Here is a 23,265-nt window from a genome sequence, read left to right as displayed (position 1 = left end):
CTACAGGGATAGCACCTGCTCATAACTTCTGAGCCATCTTTCTAGCTATGATAATTTGATTTTAAACCAGAAGAAATTGAGACAAAGAGGTTAAAGACATTTTACAGGGAAATCTTCAAGCTTTTTCACATTTCATCCTACAAATGAAAATATTTGAAACTTTTGTTAGCAGGAGGAGTTTTAGAAATATTTAGGTATGCTGTGACTCTATCTTATATTGGGTTATTCATTGAATATTATTGTTCTTTCAATTCATTGAGCACATCCTCCTTTGTGATTTTGGCCCATGCCTCTGGGATTTCACCTGTATCTGTAAATTTCTTCTGGTATTTTTCCTCTAATTTTGATCTGAAGTGTGAGACAAACCATTTCCAGTATGACTGGGTGGATGAATCTGGAGTGATACTCCATGTGGCATAATCCCCTCCTGCCTGCCGGTAATTCTTATAAGAGATTTCTTGGTTATTTCCCAAAAGCATGAATCGATCACTTGCTACTGAACTGGTACAGCAGTCAATGACAAAGTGGTCTGTTTTATGCTTATACCATCCATTGACAGCCTGAGGACGGTGGAATGGCACACTGTGGTCTCCTTCGTGTAGGGGAATGGTGTTTGTACATATTGCATTACACAAAGGACACTGTTTCCAGCAGCCACAGAGATGTTCAGAGAGAATCTTCTCAATGTCAGGAACCATTTCATCTATGGGTCTCCTTGAGCAATCCTCTTCTACTTTCCTCATTGCAGGATCCAAAGCTGCACTCATAGCTTCTTTGAGAAATTCAGTATCCTTAATCTCCTGGTGCTCGATGTTTATCAGGTCTCTTCTTGGAAAGATCAGGTTGCTCCCTAGGTGATCACAGAACAAATCCAACCAGCCAGAAGCAGTGCTGTTGTTATCATTAGCTACTTCTGTGGTCTTATGAATGGCAGTGAGGATGGCATTCTTGATGTCACCTAAACTTATTTTTAAAAAAGTATTTACTTTTTCACCTTCTTTTTCTGAACAGTATCTTCTAATGTGATCACTAATGTAATCCCTGAAAAAGGATTCTGGCTGATGAATGTATTGCCAATACTTATCAAAGTTTTCTTCTTCTGCCAGAGAAATGAGAATATGTTTCTCCAGGTTAGCCCTGTTTCCATTGAATGCAGGGCAGGTGGCTCTCATTGCTCCAGCAATTTTAATGACCATTTTCCCCCGTATGGTGGCAGAGATAGCAGGGGTGAGCTTGTGCCAAAGAAAATCAACAAATGTTTTGATGGAGGTGGCACCTTGGCAGGAGATCTTAAAATTCATGAAGAAATCATCTTTCTTCCTCTCCAGATAGTTCACAGGATCATTTGTTCTCTTGAATGCTTTGTGCATTTCCTTAAAACTCTTAGATGCTCTTTGGAATAAGCATAATGACAACTCAAGGATATATTTGCTTGTAAATGTGTATCTTCCCTCAGTAGGTGCAGATTTTACTTCTTCTTCTATTATCCTCAGGATTTCATGGAAATAACTTGAATTGTAATCACATTGTTGCTTATGAATATTGTTGATAGTTTCATTAAATCTTGAAATAATATGGTCAGTAGTCATATTAATGGATTCCCTATCACAGACCTTTAATGTCCTAGTCATGAAGTTATACTTTTTATTCATTTTTACATGTTCATCATAATTTATTTGAAATTTATCTCCAGAATTTCTCATTAGTATGTCTACCATGTTTATTTCCTTTTGGAAATACTCCCAAAGAATGTTTTCAGAATCTGTGTCAATGTCAGGTTCTATGACTGGAGGAAGATCTGAGGACACATCACAGACCCATTTTTTCCAAAGTGGATCGAATTTTTCATGTAATTCTTCTTCATTTAATTCTTTACCCTTTACAGTTAAAGCCAACTTTCTGCTCCTTTCCAATAATTCATTTGCATAACTTGACTTTTTCTTATCCAGTCTTTCTTGATTTTTTTTTAAATGAATAAGTTCATTGGCTTTCCTTCTGGTGTCTGAAATAAGTGTCTCTTTTAAGAGTATGAGCTTATTTTCAAAGTTTGATTTCCATTGAACCAGTATTTCATTGTCTGGATCTTCATTAAAATATTTTTCAAGTTCTTGTTTAATTGCTGTATACTTTTCTGTGACTGGAGCCTCAAATATGCTTGTTTTGAGTGCCTCAACTTTCCCATTCTGAATCTGATTGATCAGCTGGTTCTGAAAGTCCAGCATGTGACTCCTCAGCTCCCAGGTCCAATGGTTATACACAGTTTCCAGCTTGCTCATGGCCATGACCTCTCTGGTGTTCCTGAAGCTGAAAATAAAGTTCTCATTTACTAGGGCTTTCCACAGATCTTGAACTCTAAATTTGACATCTGAAATCTTCATGATGCTACCTCTGGATTCCTGTTTGGCAGTCAAAATAATTATACTCTTTAGTTCCTGGACATTGTGACTATAACGAGGATTGGGAGGGGCCATTGGGGGATTACCGTCCCAGAGATGGGCAAAGTAGTAGACATGATTATTGACATCGAACTTAATGACATCACTGAAGTGGGATACATTTGAGCACTCTTCTTGTTCTGCTGCTGTTACTGCCATTTCATCCAGTCTCTGCTCTAAGCACCTTCGCCCTTCCACATTTTGGTCTTTAGCTCTAACTTCTCCCACATTTTGATGGACAAAGAGGCATCTGGGGGAGATTTTCACTTGTTTCATCCTTAGAAAGGCTTGGACAGCTATCTGTAGGATGTCTTGCATCTCAGAGGGATTCTCCCCAAAAATGTTGATCAGAGTCAGGTTTCCAAGTCCAATGACGAAGGTTGCTAACTCATTGTCCCAATTCTGGGATTTGTTGTTGAGTTCTGGAGCTCGAAGTCCTTCTGTGTCTACAACAAGCACAAAATCAAAGCCAAGTTCTGTGAATGTTTCTTCCACCTTCAGGAGCTGCATATAGGCCCCCTTGGTACACCTGCCTGCACTGGCTGTGAACTGCAACCCAAACAATGCATTCAGTAGTGTGGACTTCCCTGAGCTCTGTAGGCCAAGGATAGAGAGGACAAACAGCCTTTTATCTCCAACTTTCTCTGAGATCTTGTCAAAAACAGCTGCTATCCACTTTAGAGGCACATATGAAGCATCCCCATCCATGAGCTCAATGGGAACACCAGCTATCATCAGGTCTGCAGCTATTTGAGGAAGGCAGAGAAAAAGGCTATCTCTAGAGGAGGAAATTTCTTCCAGAGCTTCATAGATCTGTCCAACTTCTCTGAGAAGGTGCTCAGTTCCTAAAGTGCAGTTAAGAATTTCAGTAGAGATGGCTTCTATCTGTTTCTGCCAGAGTGTCAGGGAGCTGCTCTTCTGTGATTTTTGTTTTTCTTTTTGTGCCATTAACCACAAAGATCTTTGCTTTTCATGCAACTTTTCTAGGTGTTCTGTAGTCAGGTTGTCAAAAAACAGACTTAGCCACTGCAAAAAGTAGAGTTTGTTATGAGTTTCTGAATATTCTTGGAGAACTTCAAGAACAGAGCGCATTAAATCATTGAGAGGAAAGGCTTTTTCCAATTGCCGACATCGAATTATTCTTTTATCTGTCTCAATCTCACTCTTGTGTTGTTCAATGCTCCGATTCCCCTTTTCTCTCAGATGATAGAATTCTTTGTCCTTCTTACACCAAAGGTGCCAAAGTTGTCCCTGAAGAGGTAATAAATTTTCTTTTGTCTGAGATAACTTGGATTCCTCCAGGAGGGCCATTATAGTCTGTGCCTTTTCTTTGGCTTCCTTGCAGTCTTTCTGGTCCTCATCAATAAGGAATCCTTGTTTCTGAGCCATCTGTGAACAGTCCTCTAAGCTGAAAGCAGTATTAGAGAGTTCTAGAAAATGTTTGATGGCATTTGTGAGCTCCTCTGTTAATTCGGCCTCATTTCTATTCCTGATGCCAATTCTCATACTTTTACCCGAATTATTGGCTATGGCCTTTTCTTTGTCATCAATCAAGCATATTAGTGGTCTTGATGACTTGCAGAGGTGTCTGACAAGTTTTTGATTTTCTTTATTGTCATCAGAAGCTGACATGAGGATCACAATGAGAGAAGAGACATCTTGTAAGAAGCTGAGTTGTTGTCTATGTTCCTTGGCATCTCCATGAAGATTGGTGAAGGTCACACACTTGTCAAATCTGTCCTCACTTTGGCCCCCAGGACAGAACCAGCAGATCTCCACCACTCCTTCCATCAAGAGACAGTCTTTGCTGCTTCCTCTGCAGTGTCTGTGAAAAAACACATCATGTTTATGTTTACTGAGGAGAGAGTTCATGATCTGAGACTTGGAAGCTGAGAGGCTATTTCCAACTCTAATGAAGGACACAATGGGGGTGGCAACACGGCACATCTGCTGATTCTTGTGACTGTAGCTCTTGTTCTGTAGTGATTTACTTTCATTTTGCCAACTTCTCCTAATTTGTCTGAGAGACCAGAGAGAAAATTCAACCTGAGACGTGTTGGGATTTGGCACCACAAGAGGGAGTGCAAATTGACAAATGGAAAGTTTGGACAAAATATACTGCCTCGCAAGATTGTCTGCACAGTGAAAAATGGCCATCTGGATGTCCATTGGGTGAATGTGGGTCCAGGACTCAGTGGCAGAAGAATTAGTGACTTCATGTCTGTCATCAAACAACTCCTCATATGGATCAAAATCTTCAGTTTCCTGGTTGTAATGATATTCAGAATTTTGGTTTCCTCCTTTTTCAGCATTTTTGAAGACCAGATATCTGAAACCACAATCTAGCATCAGTAGCTTTTGTAGGAAATAGAAGGGAAGTTCCTGTTCAGATGTTGGCTGTGTATTGTATACAGAATTCTTATAGATCAGATGGAAGTCAGCTATGCTCATCCTTTTTATGTAGTGTTGTTCTAGACCTAGACGCTGGAGTAATTTTAGGAAAGATTCATTTCCTTTGATTTCCTTTTGTGTGTTTTCATTTTTTTGTTGTTTATAAGTTTCTTTCTCTTCAGGGTTAAGACTTTGTATTTTCACCTCATCCATCTGCAAAGTAGAGACAGTGTCTTCATTGTTCCCATCAATGAGTAATCTCAAATCATTCTCTAGTTTCCCCCAATCATGACCTGTTTCAAATTTTGTGAGGATATGTGCAACTTTAGTAGACAGTAAGTGCTCCATGTGCTGTCTTGTTAATGCCAATCGCTGTGATTTTTCTTCTGGAGAAATGGCTGAGACCCCAACTGTGGTTGTCAGAGCTTTGAGCACCAGGAATGCCTGTGCCCTGTCAGTGCAGAGAGTTTTGAGCTCCTGATATCTGTGTTGGACAGTTTGTATTTCATACAGAAGGAAGGTTATCCCATCACACCCCAGGAGAGGCTGGAAAATATTGCTCTCCAGCTGATAGCCTGCACCAACTGTGATGGAGAGTAGTAACAGCTGCATGTCTGGCTGCTCGGACTGTCTGAGGTAGTTCAAGAAGGAGCCAAGAGCTGTGATGACCTCACAAGTGGCCTTTCTTTGAGCCTCTTCCACTGTTTCTGGGGAATCACAGTTGAAATTTGTTTCCATGAGAGCCTTTTGGATTTGTTTCAAACTTTTGAGGAATTCAGACAATTGAGTGATTTTGACTTGCTCTTCCTCTGAGTCCTTCTGGTTGATCCACTGCATTATTGATCTTGCTTGAGAAAAGTTTTTCACTTTGTTGACATGAGGGTCTAGAAGGCTGCGGAACTGAGATTTAATAGACTGTTTGTTTTGAATAAATGGGTTTTTACAAAAGTTGACAGTATTTATAAGAAAATTCTGCAGGTCCAAATCTGTGAGACACCTATTAATCCAAATATCATAGCCCCTTGTTTTGTGAGCCAATGTTTGCATGAAATTCAGTAGCTTCTGAAGCTGCTTTTCAGGATCAGAGACCTCCCAGGATTTCACATCTTCTAGGAAAAGTCCTGCTTCCTTTTCAGAGATCAGTAACTCTGCAGCCTGGATGTGGACTGGAAGGCCTGTCAGAGCAGAGTAGTTTTCTACCAGACAGCTAGCCACCAGAAAGGGGTCCTTAAAATTGCTTCTGTGATTTGATAGGATGATGTCCCAAATGGGCACCAGATGAAGTTCTCGGTCAATGACAGACCATGTTTTATTGCTAAGGAGAAGGCCATTTGTCCACTGAGCAATTCCATTTGCTTCTGGTGGTCCACCTATCTGGGCTACAGATAATTGGACTTGGATTTGGAGTTGTTGATTAGTTGCATTTTGGCAGTATTTTATTGAATATGAGCCTGGTGTTGTTTTCTCCCTCCCAACTTCACTTCCAAAGCTGCTTGAGCTTTGGTGCATGTAATTATCCAAGGCCTCTGCTGTCTGCCATTTCACATGATCTAGCTGGTCACTTTTGAAACCCTCTGAAATGGCCTTCCAGCAGTAGATTCCCCCAAGGTGCAGAGGACCTTGGTTAGCATGAGAACCAAATCTACTGAAGAAGTTTTCAGTCCTGTTCCTCAAGAAAAGGAATCTGTCTGGTCCATCAGTGTGTTCCAGTTGCTCTTCAATGATTTTCAGTTCCTTGAGAGCAGGAGTGGAGAGCTGCAGCTGATCAGTTCGAAAGTGGAAGGAGGCCAGGGGCACATAGCTGAACTTGGCTGAACAGAAATAAGAATGCTCTGAATATGACTGGTGAGTGTCCTTAGATTCGGAATGTTTGCTTTGATCTATATCATCTTCCAGACTAAATCTCCAGCATTCACCCTTGGCTGATACCATTGCTCTAAATCTCAGCTTCCCCACAGTTTGAATGAACAAGGATTCTTCTTTAGAAGATGTGAATTCTTTTGTTTCCATCCATTTCCATTGCTCAGATCCAACGAGGAAGAATTCCTTGGGGACTCTGAGTAGTTCTTCTCTTCTTGTTACCAGGTCCTTTTGGTGGCAGGTCTTATAAATTCCCTGAAGGGCCAGTCCTCCAGATGCCCATCTTACTAGTTCTCCAGGTGGTAGGTCTTCCATGTAGGTCAGTTTCTGCTCCATGTCCTTTAGTTGTCTCTCCATTGTTTCAGTGGTGTGTTTTAAGGGCACTTCAGGCCTTGGCCAGCACTCCTCAAGGATCTCCATTGCTTGTCTCAGCTCTGCTTCTTTCCTCCTCACTGCCTCTTCCTGTCTGTGTTTCCCTTGTGACTGCAAGGCCATCAGTTCCTGCAGTGCCTGTCTTGCCTGCCTCTGCCTGTTCTTTATCATCTGTCCTGGAGTCTCCTGGAACTCTGCAACACTATTTGTCTGTGAGAGGTAAAGCAGCTTCTCTAGGGCCTTTTCCTCCCACGTGTGTTGTGTCTGGGACTTCAGCTTCTGGAGGTCTTTTTCTTCTAAGTGTTGTAAGGCCTGGGCACAGGTCACACCCAGGTCTTCCTGAAGCTTAGGCAGCCAGTAGTCAACAGACAGCCCGACTTCTGTCAGTATCGCCTGGAGATCTTGCCTTGTTCTAGGCTGAGGCTCTCCAGGGGTGTACTTTGCTGTTGCCATGGCTCTGTGAAAAACAGATACTTATTTAGTCTGTGTCTCAGTTTTAAGAAATCTACACATGATCCAATGTGTGAGTGTTCTAAAGAGGCATGATAGGGGAGATCCTTCTGCCTATATGTTTCTCTTATTGTTTGATGAGTAAAATATGGATTGGCAAGTAGCCAGTCAGGGAGTATAGGTGGGGCTACTGGACAAGGAGAATGCTGGGAAGAAAAAGGTAGAGAGAAAGCTGTCTGGGGGATCCGTGTAGCTACTGGGAAGATAGGGCCTTCTCTGGTAAGCCAAAACCAAATGGAGATAAGTAGATAAATAGAAATGATTCAATAATTAAGAGAGCTAGCCGATAAGAAGTCTGAGCCATCAGCTAAACAGTTAATAATTAATATAAGCCTCTGTGTGTTTACTTGTAGCTAAAGGGCTGTGGGACAAGGTGGGACAGAAACTCTGTCTACAAATTGCACCCTCAATGTGAGGCAAGAATTTCCACATAAAAGAAGACTGCAGTTGGCTTCTTAGTCTCACAGTCTTATGTAGCCATGGTGCAGAGGCACTGTGGCAGTTGGACTTGAACACAGCATGGCAGATTTCTGCTGTGGTACACAAAGGATGCTTCTCTGTGGTACACAGCATGCTGTATGGCAGATTTAGCTTTTACTCATGCAGACAAAAAAGGTTTATTGGCAGTGTGCTACAAGCTGCTTGATGGCAGCATTGACCACAGTCAAGAAAATAAGTGCAGTTCCCAGAGCTAGTGGTAATCATACCCGACAAGTTGGAAAGTCTACCTGGTTGGAACCAAAGCCAAACTGTCTGTTTTAATCCTAGCAATGCTGTTTAGCAGATAAAAGACTCGTGGTCAGAAAAAGATAGAGATATACAATAAAGGCAGATTGCTTTAAAAACAAAGAAACAAAAATTCCCCTCTAAATAGTTTGAAGTGTGTTTAAAAATATATGTAGGCTTGGTAGAGAAAAGAAAAAGGATAAAGTGGTTAAAAAAGAAATAGAGTGGTTATACATGGTGGCACACACCTTTAATCCCAGCACTTGGGAGGCAGAGGCAGGCAGATCTCTGTGATTTCGAGGCTAGCCTAGGATACAGAGTGAATTCCAGGACAGTCAAAGATACCCAGAGAAACCCTGTTTCAAAATAAAAGTAAAAAAATAGAGTAATAAAAAAATCCAGGTAAGGATGGAAAATACACAGAAAGTATGGATATGGATACTGTATGTTATTGTGTTGTCTTTGAATTGTTTGACTGTTGAGGAAATAGCAACAGCTGCTAACAGACATTTGATTATAAATGTTGGATTAATTCAACCCATATATTTTGGAAATTCCTGACTTCAAAATTTAGTCTAAAGACAGGTTACTTTGGAAAAGAGGATCTGCTTTTTTTCCACAGAAAATGAAAAGCTGTGGATTCCTTCCAGACTAATATGGTTTGATCAAACAAGACCCCCTGAAGCAGTGGCCCAGGTGATCCAACATCCAAAACAAGTGAGATGATGTAGCCTCAGAGTACTACAGCCAGGATTTGGCCATGCTTCTGGGTTTTCTCAGGATCCCCTTGCGATTTTCAGTGCCCCCAAACAGCAGGAAGTAGTTTGGAAAGAATTGTGCCCACATTCCCAAATATTGTTTATAAATGCTTGTTTTCTTTTAATTGGGGTTGCTAGGAAATGTTTAATGAACACAGTCAATTTCTTTCTAAAGAAAAACAAGGGAATATAATATAGAAATGTGTATTTTGCATTGCTATGGATTTTGGTTTATTGATACAAATTTAAGGTCAATTCTGTTATATGAATATTTCTACTCTTGTTTAGGTATTATGTTTATACAGCTCTTTTAAAAATGTAACATATAATAAAATATAGATTATAGATAGTAACCTATAATAGTCAAAACTTAGGTTTCCTAGATATACAGAGATATGCTTCAAATGGATAGGAATTCTTTAAAACCTTTCAAAGACCCACAGAATATGCATTTAAGATGGTTTATTAGGGTATTTCATGACAAAGAGACACAACTGCTCATGACATCACCAATTACATCAGAGAGGAAGATGGGCATCGAAGAAACTCATTATGGAGTTTGCCTTCAACATGGCATGACTAGCCATTTGGGCAAGAAACTGTTATTGTCTGAACTATTTGACTGTATGCTGTACAAACTGGAAAGCAGGCTAGTGCTCTGAAAGAGTGGAAGGAGCCTGAGTTTACCGATGGTTGGTTTCAGACAAACTGAAAAGTCAGCAAATTTTATGAGACACCTGGAATGTCCTTTAGGAGAAAGTTATATATAATATTGAAAAGAGATATTTTTCCTTCATGAAGGATTGGAAGTATCATTGTTGTAATTTTTTTTTTAAAAGCAGCATGTGAGAGGAAGGCACCATGCAATATTGAGTTCAAGTGGAAGGATTTTTATTAGGGAAAAGAGTACATAACAAGGGGAAGAAGAGGAGGGAGACTGGCATCTAGGGACAGGAGCAGGAGGAGAGAAGAAAGAAAGGGAAAGAGAGAAATAGAGAGGGAGGTGGTCAGGGCCCTTTTAAAAGGGAACATAGTGAATATGCATAGGTTGTGCTCTTAGTGGCAGTAGCTGAGGGTGTATCCTGTCAGAACTCCAAAGGATGCCAGTACTAATGCCTAAATACTACCAACTGTAATGCAGGCATGTGGTAATATTTTGTTTGTGACCTAACAAATAAAACTTGCCTAAAGATCAGAGTGTAGAGTTAGGCACTAGTTAGCCATAGAGGCCAGGCAGTGATGGCATGCACATTTAATCCCAGCATGTGGAAGGCAGACAGATCCTTGTGAGTTCAAAGCCACCCTTGGTTACATTAGATTGGTTCAGTCTAAAAGAGAAAAACAGCCAGGTAGTGGTGGGTCACCCCTTTAATCCTATTACTTGGAAGTCACACACCTTTAATCCCAACACTAGGGAAGTGGAGACAAGAAGGGACATGGCTGGTCAGAGATAAGACAGCAGGAGAAAAGAGTTCCCCCATTTAGTCTGAGGATTTGTGGAGACAGGATATTCCCCACTTTGGTCAGAGGATTCTGTAGAGGTTAAAAAATCTCTCTAGTGTCTGGATCCTTCACTTCTCTGATCTTTTAGCATTTACCCCAATATCTGACTCTGGGTTTTTATTATTCAGATGAATTAGAATTCACACTATACAAGAGTTAGGACCCTGTGTAGTGCAATTTTGGTTGGCTTGAAATTGGAAAATGAATTGGGTTTCTTAGTCTACAATCCACACTGCCAGAGAAGCTAGTAAACAAGGAGAACCATAAGAGAGACATACATGGTTCCCTGGAGAAGGGCAAACAGACAAGATCTCCTGAGCAAATTGGGAGCATAGGAGGAGCGGAGAGGGAACTAGGAGAATGAGAAGGGGAGAAGAGGAGGGGTGAGGAGGACATCATGGGGCAGGGAGGTTGAGTTGGGGGAAGAAGAGAAGAGAGCAAGATAAGAGATAATATAATAGAGGGAGACATTATAGTTTTAAAGAGAAATGAGGCACTAGGAAAATGTCTGGAGATCTACAAAGATGACACCAACTAACAATCTAAGCAACAGAGGAGAGGCTACCTTTAATGCCCTCCCCTGATAATGAGATTGATGACTAATACATATGTCATCGTATAGCCTTCATCCAGTAGCTGGTGGAAGTAGAAGCAGACACCCACAGCCAAACCTTGAACTTAACTGGAATCCAGTTGCAGAGAAGGAGAACTGATGAGCAAAGGGGTCCAGACCAGGCTGGTGAAACCCACAGAAACAGCTGACCTGAACAAGGGAGAGCTCTTGTTCCCAAGACTGATAGCTGGGAAACCAGCATGGGACAGATCCAGACCCCCCTGAATGTGGGTGTCAGTGAGGAGTCTTTGGAAATCTATGGGACCCCTTGTAGTGGATTAGTACTTATCCCTAGAATAGGAATGGACTTTGGGAGCCCATCCCACATGGAGGGATAGTCCCTGAGCCACAAGGAGGTGGGCCTAGGCCCTATCCCAAAGGGTATGACCCATGCTGAAGACTACCTATGGAAGGCCTCACCCTCCTTGGGGAGCAGAAAGGGTATGGGATAGGTAGGGTGTTAGTTGGCCGGGGGCTGGGGAGGAGTGGAGGGAGAGGGAACTGGGAGTGACATATAAAAGAATCTTTCTAATTCAAAAAAATAAAGTGGAAAATGAAAGCACAACATACCCAAACTTATGGGACACTATGAAAGCAGTGCTAAGAGGAAACATTCATAGTACTAAGTGCCTACATGAAGAATGTGGAGAAATCTCACACTAGAGACTTAACAGCACATCTAGCTCTAGAACCAAAAGAAGCAAACTCACCCAGGAGGAGTAGACAACAAGGAAATAATCAAATTCAGGGCAGAAATCAATAAAACAAAAACAAAGAGACAGACCGATACAAAGAATCAATATAACAAAGAGTTGGTTCTTCCAGAAAATCAATAAGATAAACAAATGCTTATCCAAACTAACCAAAAGACAGAAAGATAGTATCCAAATTAACAAAATCAGAAAAGAAAAGGGGTACATAACAGCAGACACTGAGGAAATCCAGAGAATCACTAGGTCATGGTTAGAAAACCTGTCCTCCACAAAGTTGGAAAATCTAGAAGAAATGGGCAGTTTTCTGAATAGGTACTATTTACCAAAATCAAATCCGGAGTCCTGGGATTAAAGGTGTGTACCACTACTGCCCAGCATCTATGTCTGTGACTTGCTTCGTATTCTGATCCTTCAGGTAAGCCTTATAAATTCATAATTAATATACCACCACAATTCCCTTTTTGTTTAATACAAAAGGTATAACTAATATAAGAAAAACCATGTACAGTAAATGCAGTAACTATATACAATATATAAGGCAATAATTACATCAACAATGTCTATTCCATTTGCATTTGAGAAATTCAGAGAAAATACTCCATATCCATCCTATCTTGGTGAGTCCAAAAGGTTATACCTAATTCACTTTCTATCCTAATTTGCATTATCAAATCATCTTTTTAAAAATATTTATTTATTTATTTATTTATTTATTTATTTATTTATTGTGTGTACAGTGTTATGCCTGCATGTATCCTGCAGGCTGGAAGAGGGCACCAGATCTCATTACAGATGGTATTGAGTCACCATGTGGTTGCTGCGAAATGAACTCAGGTCCTCTGGAAGACCAGACAGTGCTCTTAACCTCTGAGCCATCTCTCCAGCCCCAAATTATTTTTTAATGTCTCTCAAACTTTTACACTTTACACCTCTTTAGTGAATTTCTTTTATGTGTATAGTAATCAAGGAAAACTATAATTATCTAGTCTTCAACTCCCTCAGAGACCTGAGTAGGAAATAATATTAACTGAGTAAATAGAAAGTGCAAGCAAGTGACTTCCAAAAAATGTGAGAAATGACAGAAACAGCTGGCTGCCTATAGGCCAAGCATCTCTAACAGACTTTTCTGTGAAGCAGGATTTTGAACGACTGTCCTATCTTGTCTTGGCAAGGTTTTGCAGTCACTCTCTTTTGTGTTCTGCTTGTCCAATTTGGACAGCATACTGTCAGTAGTCCAGGCACGGACACTTTCTTGCCAAGTGGCTTACTTTTTTTCCACAAAGAAAGTAAACTCCATGTGGGGTTTCTTAAATGCTCATCATCTTCTCAGAAGTAGATTGGTGGTTCCTGGAGCATACATGCCTCACTGTCATAAAAAGAACCTATGTTATTAAAACATCTTAAATGCCATGTTCTATAGATCTCTGAAGTGTTTGAAGATGACTTGTATTTCAAAAATATATCTCTGTTTTACCTTGATATGACTAAAAGTTAAATTGTAATAGGGGACTAATTACTAACATGCATTTTTTATTATCCTATATATTGGTAATAATAACATTCAAGGACTAGAAATTTGCATTTCATTGTTAAATAAGCTGTATAAGTACAATACCTTGAACAAGATTAGAAACATATGCATGGTATGTTTTTAACAAAATCTCATTTTTAAAGATTCAGTATTTGTATATAATATGCAGAAGTTCAATTTATGTAAAATATTTAAAACTAGTAGTTGCTTTTAAAAAGTAGATTCAATCAATAATCTACCTTTTTATCTTATCATATCTATATCCTTCCCTTTTTCTTTTCAAAGTAGATTCATTAATCTACCCTTTTGCCCTATCATCTCTCATATGAACACAAGATTTTTTTCAAAGAAGCCAAAATTGTACAATGGAAAAAAGAAAACATTTTCAACAAATGGTAATAGCATAACTGAATGTCAACATGTAGAAGAATGATAACAGATCCATATCTATCACAATGCACAAAACTCAAGTTTAAGTGGATCAAGTATAAAATACCATGACCAAGGCAACCTACTAAATGTATTTAGTTTGGTGTTTATGATGTCTGTGGGTTACAGTCTATTACCATAATGGTAGAGAGCATGGTCAGGCAGGGATGACACTGGAGCAGTAACTGAGAACTCACATTGTGGGACACAAGCACAGTATGGGGGGATAGAGACAATGATTGAGTATTTTGGACCCTCAAAGTCTACCCCCAGTAACATACCTCCTGTATCAAAACTGCACTTCCTAATCCTTCCCAAAGCTTTCCCACCAATCAGGGACCACACATTGACCACACAATCAATTATATGAGCCTATGGACTCTTCTCATCCAAACCATCATATTCCACTCTCAGGTTCCCATAAGCCTATAGCTGTATCATAATGTAAAATGAATTCAGTATAACTTCAAATGTCCTCATTGCCTTTCATTCTCAACACTGTCTAAAAGTCCAAATACCAATTTTTTTCTGAGAGTTAAAACATTTTTGAATTGTAATTCCCTATAAAATTAAGAAGCAAATTATATGCCTGTAAAGAGGTATTAATAAAGTATCTCCTTAAAAATTGTTAAATAGCCCAGCATTGTGTCAATATTTGGTAAATCAACCACTGGAAATAGTATGTAAACAATTTACTCAGTGAATTTGTCATTATATGGATGATATTTTATTGGTTGCTTCTGGTACAGATACCTTTTGAAAGGATGTTTAATGTGGTACAGAAAAATTTACACAGTTGGGAATTACAAATTCCTCCTAAAGTACAAAGAGGAGATTCTCTTAACTATTTAAGATTTAAACTAAGTAAACAGAGAGTTCAGCTGCAAAAGGTACAGATTAGGAAAAATCTTATCATATTCTAAGGGAGATGCTTGTTAAACAGAAGGGTATATGAGGACTCCCAGAAATAGAATACATAATTTTTTATTAACTTCTAATTAAAAAAATGTTAGTGACAACAGCTGCTGGAAGACATTGGATTGTGGAAAAAACTGCTTAATTAGTTTAGCCCATGTAAAACAAGGGAAAGTGTTAAGTTAGAACCAAGGGTATGCTTATGTTTCCACAGGAGATAAAGTATTATGGATCTCATCAATATTGATAAAAATCTGACATGAGCAAGAGGAATCTCTCAGATGCTTTGGCTGCTGAGATGCCTCTGGGAAACAAAAGGCCTTTGGAGCATACAGTGAATCCTCCTAACTGGGGACAGTTTAAGAATTTGTGTGAGCCAACCAGGTGATGGTGGCACATGCCTTTAATCCCAGCACTCAGGAGGCAGAGACAGGTGGATCTCTGTGAGTTCGAGGTCAGCCTAGCCTACTGAGTGAGTTCCAAGACAGCCTCCAAAGCTATAGAAAAACCCTGTCTTGAAAATCAAAAAACCAAATAAATAAAAAAATTATATGACAAAGGGGAGGAGAATGACTCAAACCTGAGAATGTCACAGATCTGTTCCTTGTTATACTTATTTGTGGTAATTATACAGATAACAAGGGCAAACTATAAATATTGGGCATTTATCCCCAATTCTCCAATTAACCTAGCAGTAAGTTGGAAATATGAATATTCCTGTAGTGGTTAATGAATCTTCATGTCTACCTGGTCCTTATGACAACTGAGGCCCTACTCAACCAGTGGAACAGGGTAGAGAGAGTATTTTACAATAACAGAGTTGGAGTACAAGGAATGCCTATTTGCATGGAAAATGGAACTTAGTGTTTAAATATAGCCTCTCAAGTAAGGCTATCCATAGTGAATACTACCCAAGATTATTGCAGTAAGTTTTATATGCTTCATGCATGTGGTTGGGTGCATTGGCAACAGTGTAAGAATGAGAACCCTCGAGTGCTATTAATATCTCCCAAGGAGACATCATTTATTAGAGCCCTTTGGTGCCCCTCAAGGAAAATATTCTCACTCAGAGTTAATATGGAAATGATATAGTTTGAATGGAACTGTGGGTGTCAGTGCTTCTGTTAATGAAACTATTCAGTGATATGGAGTTGGAATGTCAAGTCGTCTACTACAATTTGGCAATTCAATTCAGACTAACCTGTGGAAATTGGCAAGTGCCTTCCACCCTCCTAAAACTTGGGAAGGAAAGCTAAACATTAAGGATGATAAATATATTTTGTCTTTTAGACTAAATCAAAGGCATTCTTTACCTTTACCATACCTTCACCTTACTTGCTATTGAAAGGGCCTGCACAATGGCACCCTAATATTTACAGCATCACTTGTAAATGCACTTGTGTACATGGTGCCCTTCATATCTGTGCAAATTCTAGTATTTTTAAAATTTGACCTTTAAAAGTTTATATATTCTTAGAGCAAGACCAGTTATCTGGGTACTAGTAAATTTGTCAAGGCCTTGCAAGACTGTCCTGTGATGATCCTGGTATAGAAGCTTGCTGAAAGAATATTAAAAAGAACACATCGAATGGTTGGACAGGTTATTTCAGTTATTATGGTAATCATTGCATTGATGGCTATGGCAACAACAGTTGGAGTGGCACTTCATAAAGAAATCCAAACTACTGAATTCATTAGATTGGCATAAACATCTTCACTGAACAAAATAAAATTGATAAAGAGATAGTAAAGGACTTAGCATTGTTAAGTCAAGCTATTATATTGTTAGGGGATCAGTTAGAAGTTTTGGAGGAGCAGATAAAATTAAAATGTGATTGGAATGTCTCTTATTGTATTAAGCTCTTAAGATTTAATGAAAGCAAGTACAAATGGGACAAGGTTAAGATGCATTTGAGTTATTTTACCCACTATTGCTTAGATTCTTAGTTGGGGTCATCCTTGTGGATTTCTGGGAATTTCCCTAGTGCCAGGTTTCTCATTAAGGCTATAAAGGCTCTCTCTAGCAAGGTATCTCTTTCCTTGCTCTCCTCTGTTTTTTCCCCATCTCAACCTTTCTGATCCTTCATGTTCTCCTCTCCCATCCCCTTCTCCCCTCCTCTTTTTTCCTACCTCCCTTCCCTCTCCCCCCATGATCCTAATGTACTCAGGAGGTCTTGTCCCTTTCCCCTTCTCCAGGAGTCCATGTATGTCTCTCTTAAGGTCCTCCTTGTTTCCTAGATTCTCTGGGGTTGTGGATTGGAGGCTGGTTATCCTTTGCTCTGTCTAATATCCACTTATGAGTGAGTACATAGCATGTTTGTCTTTCTGTGTCTGGGTTACCTCACCCAGGATGGTTTCTTCTAGTTTCATCCATTTGCCTGCAAATTTCCAGTTGTCAAATTTTTTTGTAATGATATTGATGACTAACTTAAATGCCATCATAGAGCCTTCATCCAGTAACTGATGGAAACAGAAGCAGAGATTCACAGCTAAGCACACTGAGCTGAACTCCTGGAATCTAGTTGTAGAGAGGGAGAAGTGATGTGTAAAGTGGTCAAGCCCATGCTGGGGAACACACATGGATACAGCTGACCTGAGCAAGTGGAAATTCATGGACTCCAGACTAACAGTTGGGGAAACTGCTTAAAACTGAACCAGGCTCCTGAATGTGGGTGTCATTGGGGGCCTGGGCAGTCTATGGGGCCTCAGGCAGTGGAACCAGTATTTACTGGAATCTAGTTACTGAATGGGCTTTGGGAACCCATTCCCCCATGGAGGGATACTCTCTTAGCTTAGATACATGGGGGAGGGCCTATGCCATGCCCCAAATGATGTGACAGACTTTGATGATCCCCATGGAAGGCTTTACTCTTCCTGGGGAGTGGTTGGGGTGATGGGATGGGAAGATGGTGGGGGAATGGAAATACAGGAGGGGGAAGGAACTGTGATTGGTATGCAAAATAAGATTGTTTTTAATTTTAACAAAAATTTAAAAAAGAGCTCTGTGAGCATCCAAGTCTTAAATAAAAGTATGCCCACTTTGGAATAAAAAAATGCATTTGATAGGTCACCCTAATTCTCAAATGGTTTATGATTTACAGAAAGAAATTAAAGATGCTTTCACAAAAAGTTACCTGATATGACAGTAATGGATATTATAGAAAGTCTTTCAGATACTATAGCATCATTTAATCCCACTTTAACAGATTGCTTATTGCAGCAGACATTGCTATTGTCCAAGCTATAGTAACTTTATTGGCTTTAAAATGTTCCATTTTTAAGCCAGACGTTGGTGGCGCATGCCTTTAATCCCAGCACTCGGGAGGCAGAGGTAGAGGATCTTTGTGAGTTTGAGACCAGCCTGGTCTATAAGAGCTAGTTCCAGGACAGCCTCCAAAGCCACAGAGAAACCCTGTCTCAAAAAACCAAAGAAAGAAAGAAAGAAAGAAAGAATTAAAAAAAGTTCCAATTTAAATTATTTTTTAACGATTGAGGCCTATGTTAAATTATTTTACTGTATGTAGATTTAGATTTCAACTACCATGTGTTGAAAAAATATTTATCAACAATATTGTCTTTGCTGTTTTGAAAAAATTCTAGGTGACTCTTTTTTTATGTGATTTTCTTTCTGGACCATACTCCTTACCATTCATACCTTAAAATTCTTCCATCAACACTCTATGTCATTGATTGTTGTATCACTGTATTAAATCTTGAAATGTTAGTATTCTGTCTTTCCTTCATTTTTGTATTTGTTGTTCTCTGTATTTTCTTCTTTCATATAAACATTAGAGTCAGTTAGTAGATATTTAGGAAATAGTTTTCTGGGGGGGTGTTGAAAATTCATTGATTCTATATGAATCAAACTGAGGATACCTAGTGTGATAGTTGTTATAATTTGTCAATCCAACTGGATTAAAAGATGCCTAGACTGGTGATGTGCATCTATAGTCTGTGAAAACTGTTCCAGAGAGGACTGACATGCTGAACAGTGTCTGCAAAGAGATCACCTTGAATAGGGTTGGGTCTGTCTGTAAGGTAAAGTTGACAAGTGAGGAGATGAATGGAATGATGGTAACACACATGTTCACAAGTCTCTTTCATGAGTGACTGCTTCTATTGCCATCAGTAGACATCAGATTCCAGTTCTTAAGACTTTCAGAATTTACTCAATACCAGCAACACCACAGGGGACTTGCCGGCTTTTGGCACTGATTTGGCTGCTAATCCATCTTCCTAGGTCAGTAACCAGGTGCTCTGCCTCTTCAGTATGCAAATGACCATTGCTGAACTACCTAGCATCTGTCACAGAAGCCAAGTTCCCTTTTATAATATGCATATATACACACACTGTATGGATTCTGTCTCTCTAGAGATAGACCCATGCCAATATTATGCCATACTTAGCTCTCATAAGTTAAGTTCTCTGTGACAATTTCTGTCTTGTTTTATTTCACATTGTTATAACAAACTACTTGAGACCAAAAATCTACAACTAACTAAAATTATTAATGCCCAAATATCTGAATATTGGGAAGTTCAAGATTAGCACACAAGCACCTGGAGAAGAGATTCTTACTGCATCATCATATACAGAATGCAAAAAGGTAAAATAAGCAAAAGGTAGTTGAAATTATTCTTCTAGACTAACATTAATCCTACTAATTAATCTAGACTAATTGAGATATGGATTGACTAGCATGCTGGTCAGTTAATTGTTAACTTAACACAGCCTAGAATTGTATGCAAAATGTATTAATGAGAAACATTCTAAATCATGCTGGCCTGTAGGCATGTCTGTATGTGGTTGCCTTGTTTGTTAACTTATGTAGAAACACCAACCACACTGTGGTGGCAATGTAATTTGGGCTTGCTTCTGTTTATCATATAAGATTGCTAGCAAGTAAGTATTTAGGCAGTATAGGTACATTTGTTTCTCTCTGCTCTTAATGTGATATGACTAGCTCTCACGAGCTCCCATCTCTTTGAATTCCCTGCTTTGATAGAATTGTTAGCTAAAATAAACTTTTGTTGCCTCAAATTATTTTTGTAAGTGTATTTTATCACAGCAATAGAAATGAAACAATAATAGCTACAGAGTATAAAATGTTCAAAGGGAAGAACATAAGGTAATGGCATGAAGGAGTCTTGGGGAAAATAAGCTATATCCTATAATGCATACAATTTCCAGGCATGTGATTGATAATCACAAAATTTCACTGTAGGGGAGCAGTCACAGGCTTCAGTAGTCTAGGAGGAGGATACTCTGGTTGATAACTCCTGTATACACTGTCAACATTTGAACTCAGACCAGAGAAAGGGCTTGGCACGGCCCTCTGAGTCTCATCAGCAGAAGACTGACACTTCCATGGGTCTGAGGTACTATGTCATAGGCCTTTGGCAGAGTAGTGCCATGGCAACAACACACATTCACTCAGGACTTCATTCAATTCAGTTAATGCTTTCCTTCCTTCGCTGAAAATAGTCATCAATCTTACCTATTTTGAGAACCTTGTAAGCTGCATTAATGACCTTCCTTGTAATACAATAGTGATATGAATTTAACTGTAATCAATCATTTTCTTATATTTTGGCTGTGAACCTAACCTTTAATGGCTGAGCTATCTCTCCAGTTCAATCACTTTCTGTTCAGATTTAATTACTTGACAAGATGATACCCAAACATGGTATCAGTATTAGAATCTGTGACTAGACAGGTCATAGAACCTACAGGAGAACTTACCCCTATTGTTCTGGTAAATGGACATAATATTAAACTGACTCTTGATGATATCATTAGACCTAAAGATTAGTTCTTCTTTCAGGCTTCATCAGAGAAGCTGCTTTTTTTAAGCCAGAAGTAATTAACAAAGAGACACAGAAGTTGTCAGGGATCAGAGAACAAGAGACTGTGAAGTTTCCAGCCTTAATTGTGACATCTATAGTATACCCACACTTTCCAAGACTTAGGGATTCTTTCAGCATATGAGGCAGAAAGATTATAAAAGCCAGAAGGTGAATATGAGAAATTACAACAGTTGTGACAGCATGCACACAATTTACACAACCCAGGCCTGACAAAGTCCCATAATGGAGAGCCTACCAGTGGAGGCACAAAGTCCCAATACTAGCTGTGGAAGTATTGGTATTTGATAGCTTCAGGGAGAGTGACAGTTAATTTTCTTTAAAGGTGTGGCCCTTGATAGGTTGACCCTGTTATATTGTATAGCCACACACCCAAGAGTATATGTCCAATACAGTCTAGACTGGCTGAGTTTGAAAAAAAAAGGCACAAGTTAGGTCAATAGGGAAGGGAGGTTGGTCTGGGAAGAGTTGGTGGAAGTAGATAATTATGATCAAAATTTATTGTATGAAATTCTAAAAAATTGGTAATCATTTATAAAACAAAATAAAATATAAATTTAAATGAAATATTGACTTAGATGTTAAGCATAAAACTCCAGTATCTTAACAAGCAAAATAGTAGAAATCCTAGACTTTTCTTGGTATAATTATAACATTTTAGATACAAACCAAATGGAATAAAGCATTGATTGGTTAGTACTATAATTTGTGTCTAAACTTCTACCCTAAGTAGCATGCTAAGGGGCTTAATACCCATTTGGTATTCCTACCGAGAGATGAGGTAAACCTTAGGAAGTGGGGTCTATTTTGAAGACATAGATCATTCATAAGCAACCCTCTGATGGTGAATTCTGTTTTTCTGTCTTTTTGTCAGTCTGTGTTTTTTGCTTACAATGGTTTGATTATCTTTGTTCTATCCTCCATTTGCACCGTGGTGATATGTTTCATCACTGAGACATAGCAATGGACTGAATTGAGCTGATCACAAATTGAATTCTCAGATACTATAACAATATCAAGTTTCTTTCTTTTTAAGTTGATTTTCTCAGGTATTTAGTTACAGTGAGAGAAAACTCACTAGCACCATTCAACTTCACTAAAATAATCTCTGCTCTGTGAAAAGAAAAATGAATAGAAGAGGAAGCTGATACATAGGCTCAGAGAAAATATGAAATATCTTTAAAACTAACAGCATGAAAACTAACAACACAGTTAAAGACTGTATCAAAGACTTTATCAAGTTCTTTACAGATTGCTCATAGGTACAGGAAATGATTTTTTAAATATTATGCATCATTTTGGAAGTACACGTGAAAGAAATCATGAAATATTACCATTATTACATTGAACAACACCTGTATTCCTGGCGATACTCAATGCTTTTGAGGAAGTGGAGCAACCTGAATTCAAAAAGGCTAATGCCATTTATGGAGACTTGGTTTTTACAAAACTAAACATTCATTATAGAATGAAGCAATCATATTTCGTGCTATTTTCGTAAGGAAGTTGAAAACATGTTCACCGAAACATTTTCATACAGGTGGCATTGAAGATTTATTCATATTTGCTAACTGAGATGGATGTAAATAAGATGCTGATTATATGTTTGTATCTAAAATGTTCTTAATGAGCTCATGTGTTTGAACACTTGTGATCCAGTTGGTGGTACTGGTGGATGTGGAAACAGTTCCTGTTAACAAAACACTGACTTTATTTTTTCTTACAACGTGCTGAAGCAGGATGAAAGCCTGACATCTTTGCCTTCATTTTGTCTGTGCTTGGTCTGAAGGCACAGAGATAAGCAGGATCCTTAACATTTCTTCTTGAGTGTCAGTGAATCCCAAAGGCAAAAAACACAGAGGGATAAACTAATTACCTCCTAGATGAGGAGAATTTTTCATGAGGGCTAGGCTCCATTCTCTGTGACAGGTAAATAGATTAACATTTTAACAATTATGGGACAACCTTGAAGGAGTGACTACCTTCTAGTAGCTGAGACATTGATGGATCCATGATGTATATATCCACAACTAGACCAGGACTGCTCAAGTATGTATACATTTTTCTCTCTCTTTGACTCTAAATCTCCCATGTCAATACTTTGTTAATAGATATAGGGACTACTGGTCCCCTGTATGTGTTCACATATCATAGTGACACAGAGCAAATCTCATCTCTCTTTTTTACCACTATACAGCTCTTTAACTGGTGGCCAAGCCAAGATCTTGAGACTCTGATTTTATCCTAGAAGCTTTGGTTGGATTCTTCGAGAAAAGAATTACTCTTACAGAATGACCTTCCTTTCTATGTGAATTAAAACTATAAAATACTGGATGAAGAATTATCTAAGAGTTAGATGAGACCTGTCTCTCCTCACTCCCCGCCCCCTTTAACTGAAGACAGGCCAGACATAGCCCACTAAAATCCCAGTTCATTGCCTCATAAAAGGCTAGTGGAATTATTTACTCACATTGATCTGTTAAAAGCCAAATAGTAACTGACAACTTTAATTTCTCCTCCCTCCTAGCTCCTGAACTTTGTCTGGCCCTCCTCTAGAGACAGACCTTAACTATCTCTTCCTTCTGCTCTCCTAGATCCAGTTCTTGGCTGTAGGGAGAACATTGTCTAACTATTCAACTTACTC

At 39.0% G+C, this 23,265-nt stretch overlaps 1 protein-coding gene across 1 annotated transcript; it reads right to left on the bottom strand.

Annotated features, from left to right (window-relative positions):
• Nucleotides 1–236: 236 nt before the first annotated feature.
• On the bottom strand, nucleotides 237–7,511 carry LOC100762181 (interferon-induced very large GTPase 1). The gene has a single exon (XM_035441338.1). It carries the CDS (start codon nucleotides 7,509–7,511, stop codon nucleotides 237–239), a length of 7,275 nt encoding a protein of 2,424 aa, XP_035297229.1.
• Nucleotides 7,512–23,265: the final 15,754 nt, after the last annotated feature.

Source organism: Cricetulus griseus, chromosome 3, assembly GCF_003668045.3.
Source record: "Cricetulus griseus strain 17A/GY chromosome 3, alternate assembly CriGri-PICRH-1.0, whole genome shotgun sequence".
Lineage (NCBI taxonomy): Eukaryota > Metazoa > Chordata > Mammalia > Rodentia > Cricetidae > Cricetulus > Cricetulus griseus.
This window is presented reverse-complemented; position numbering and strand designations above follow the sequence as displayed.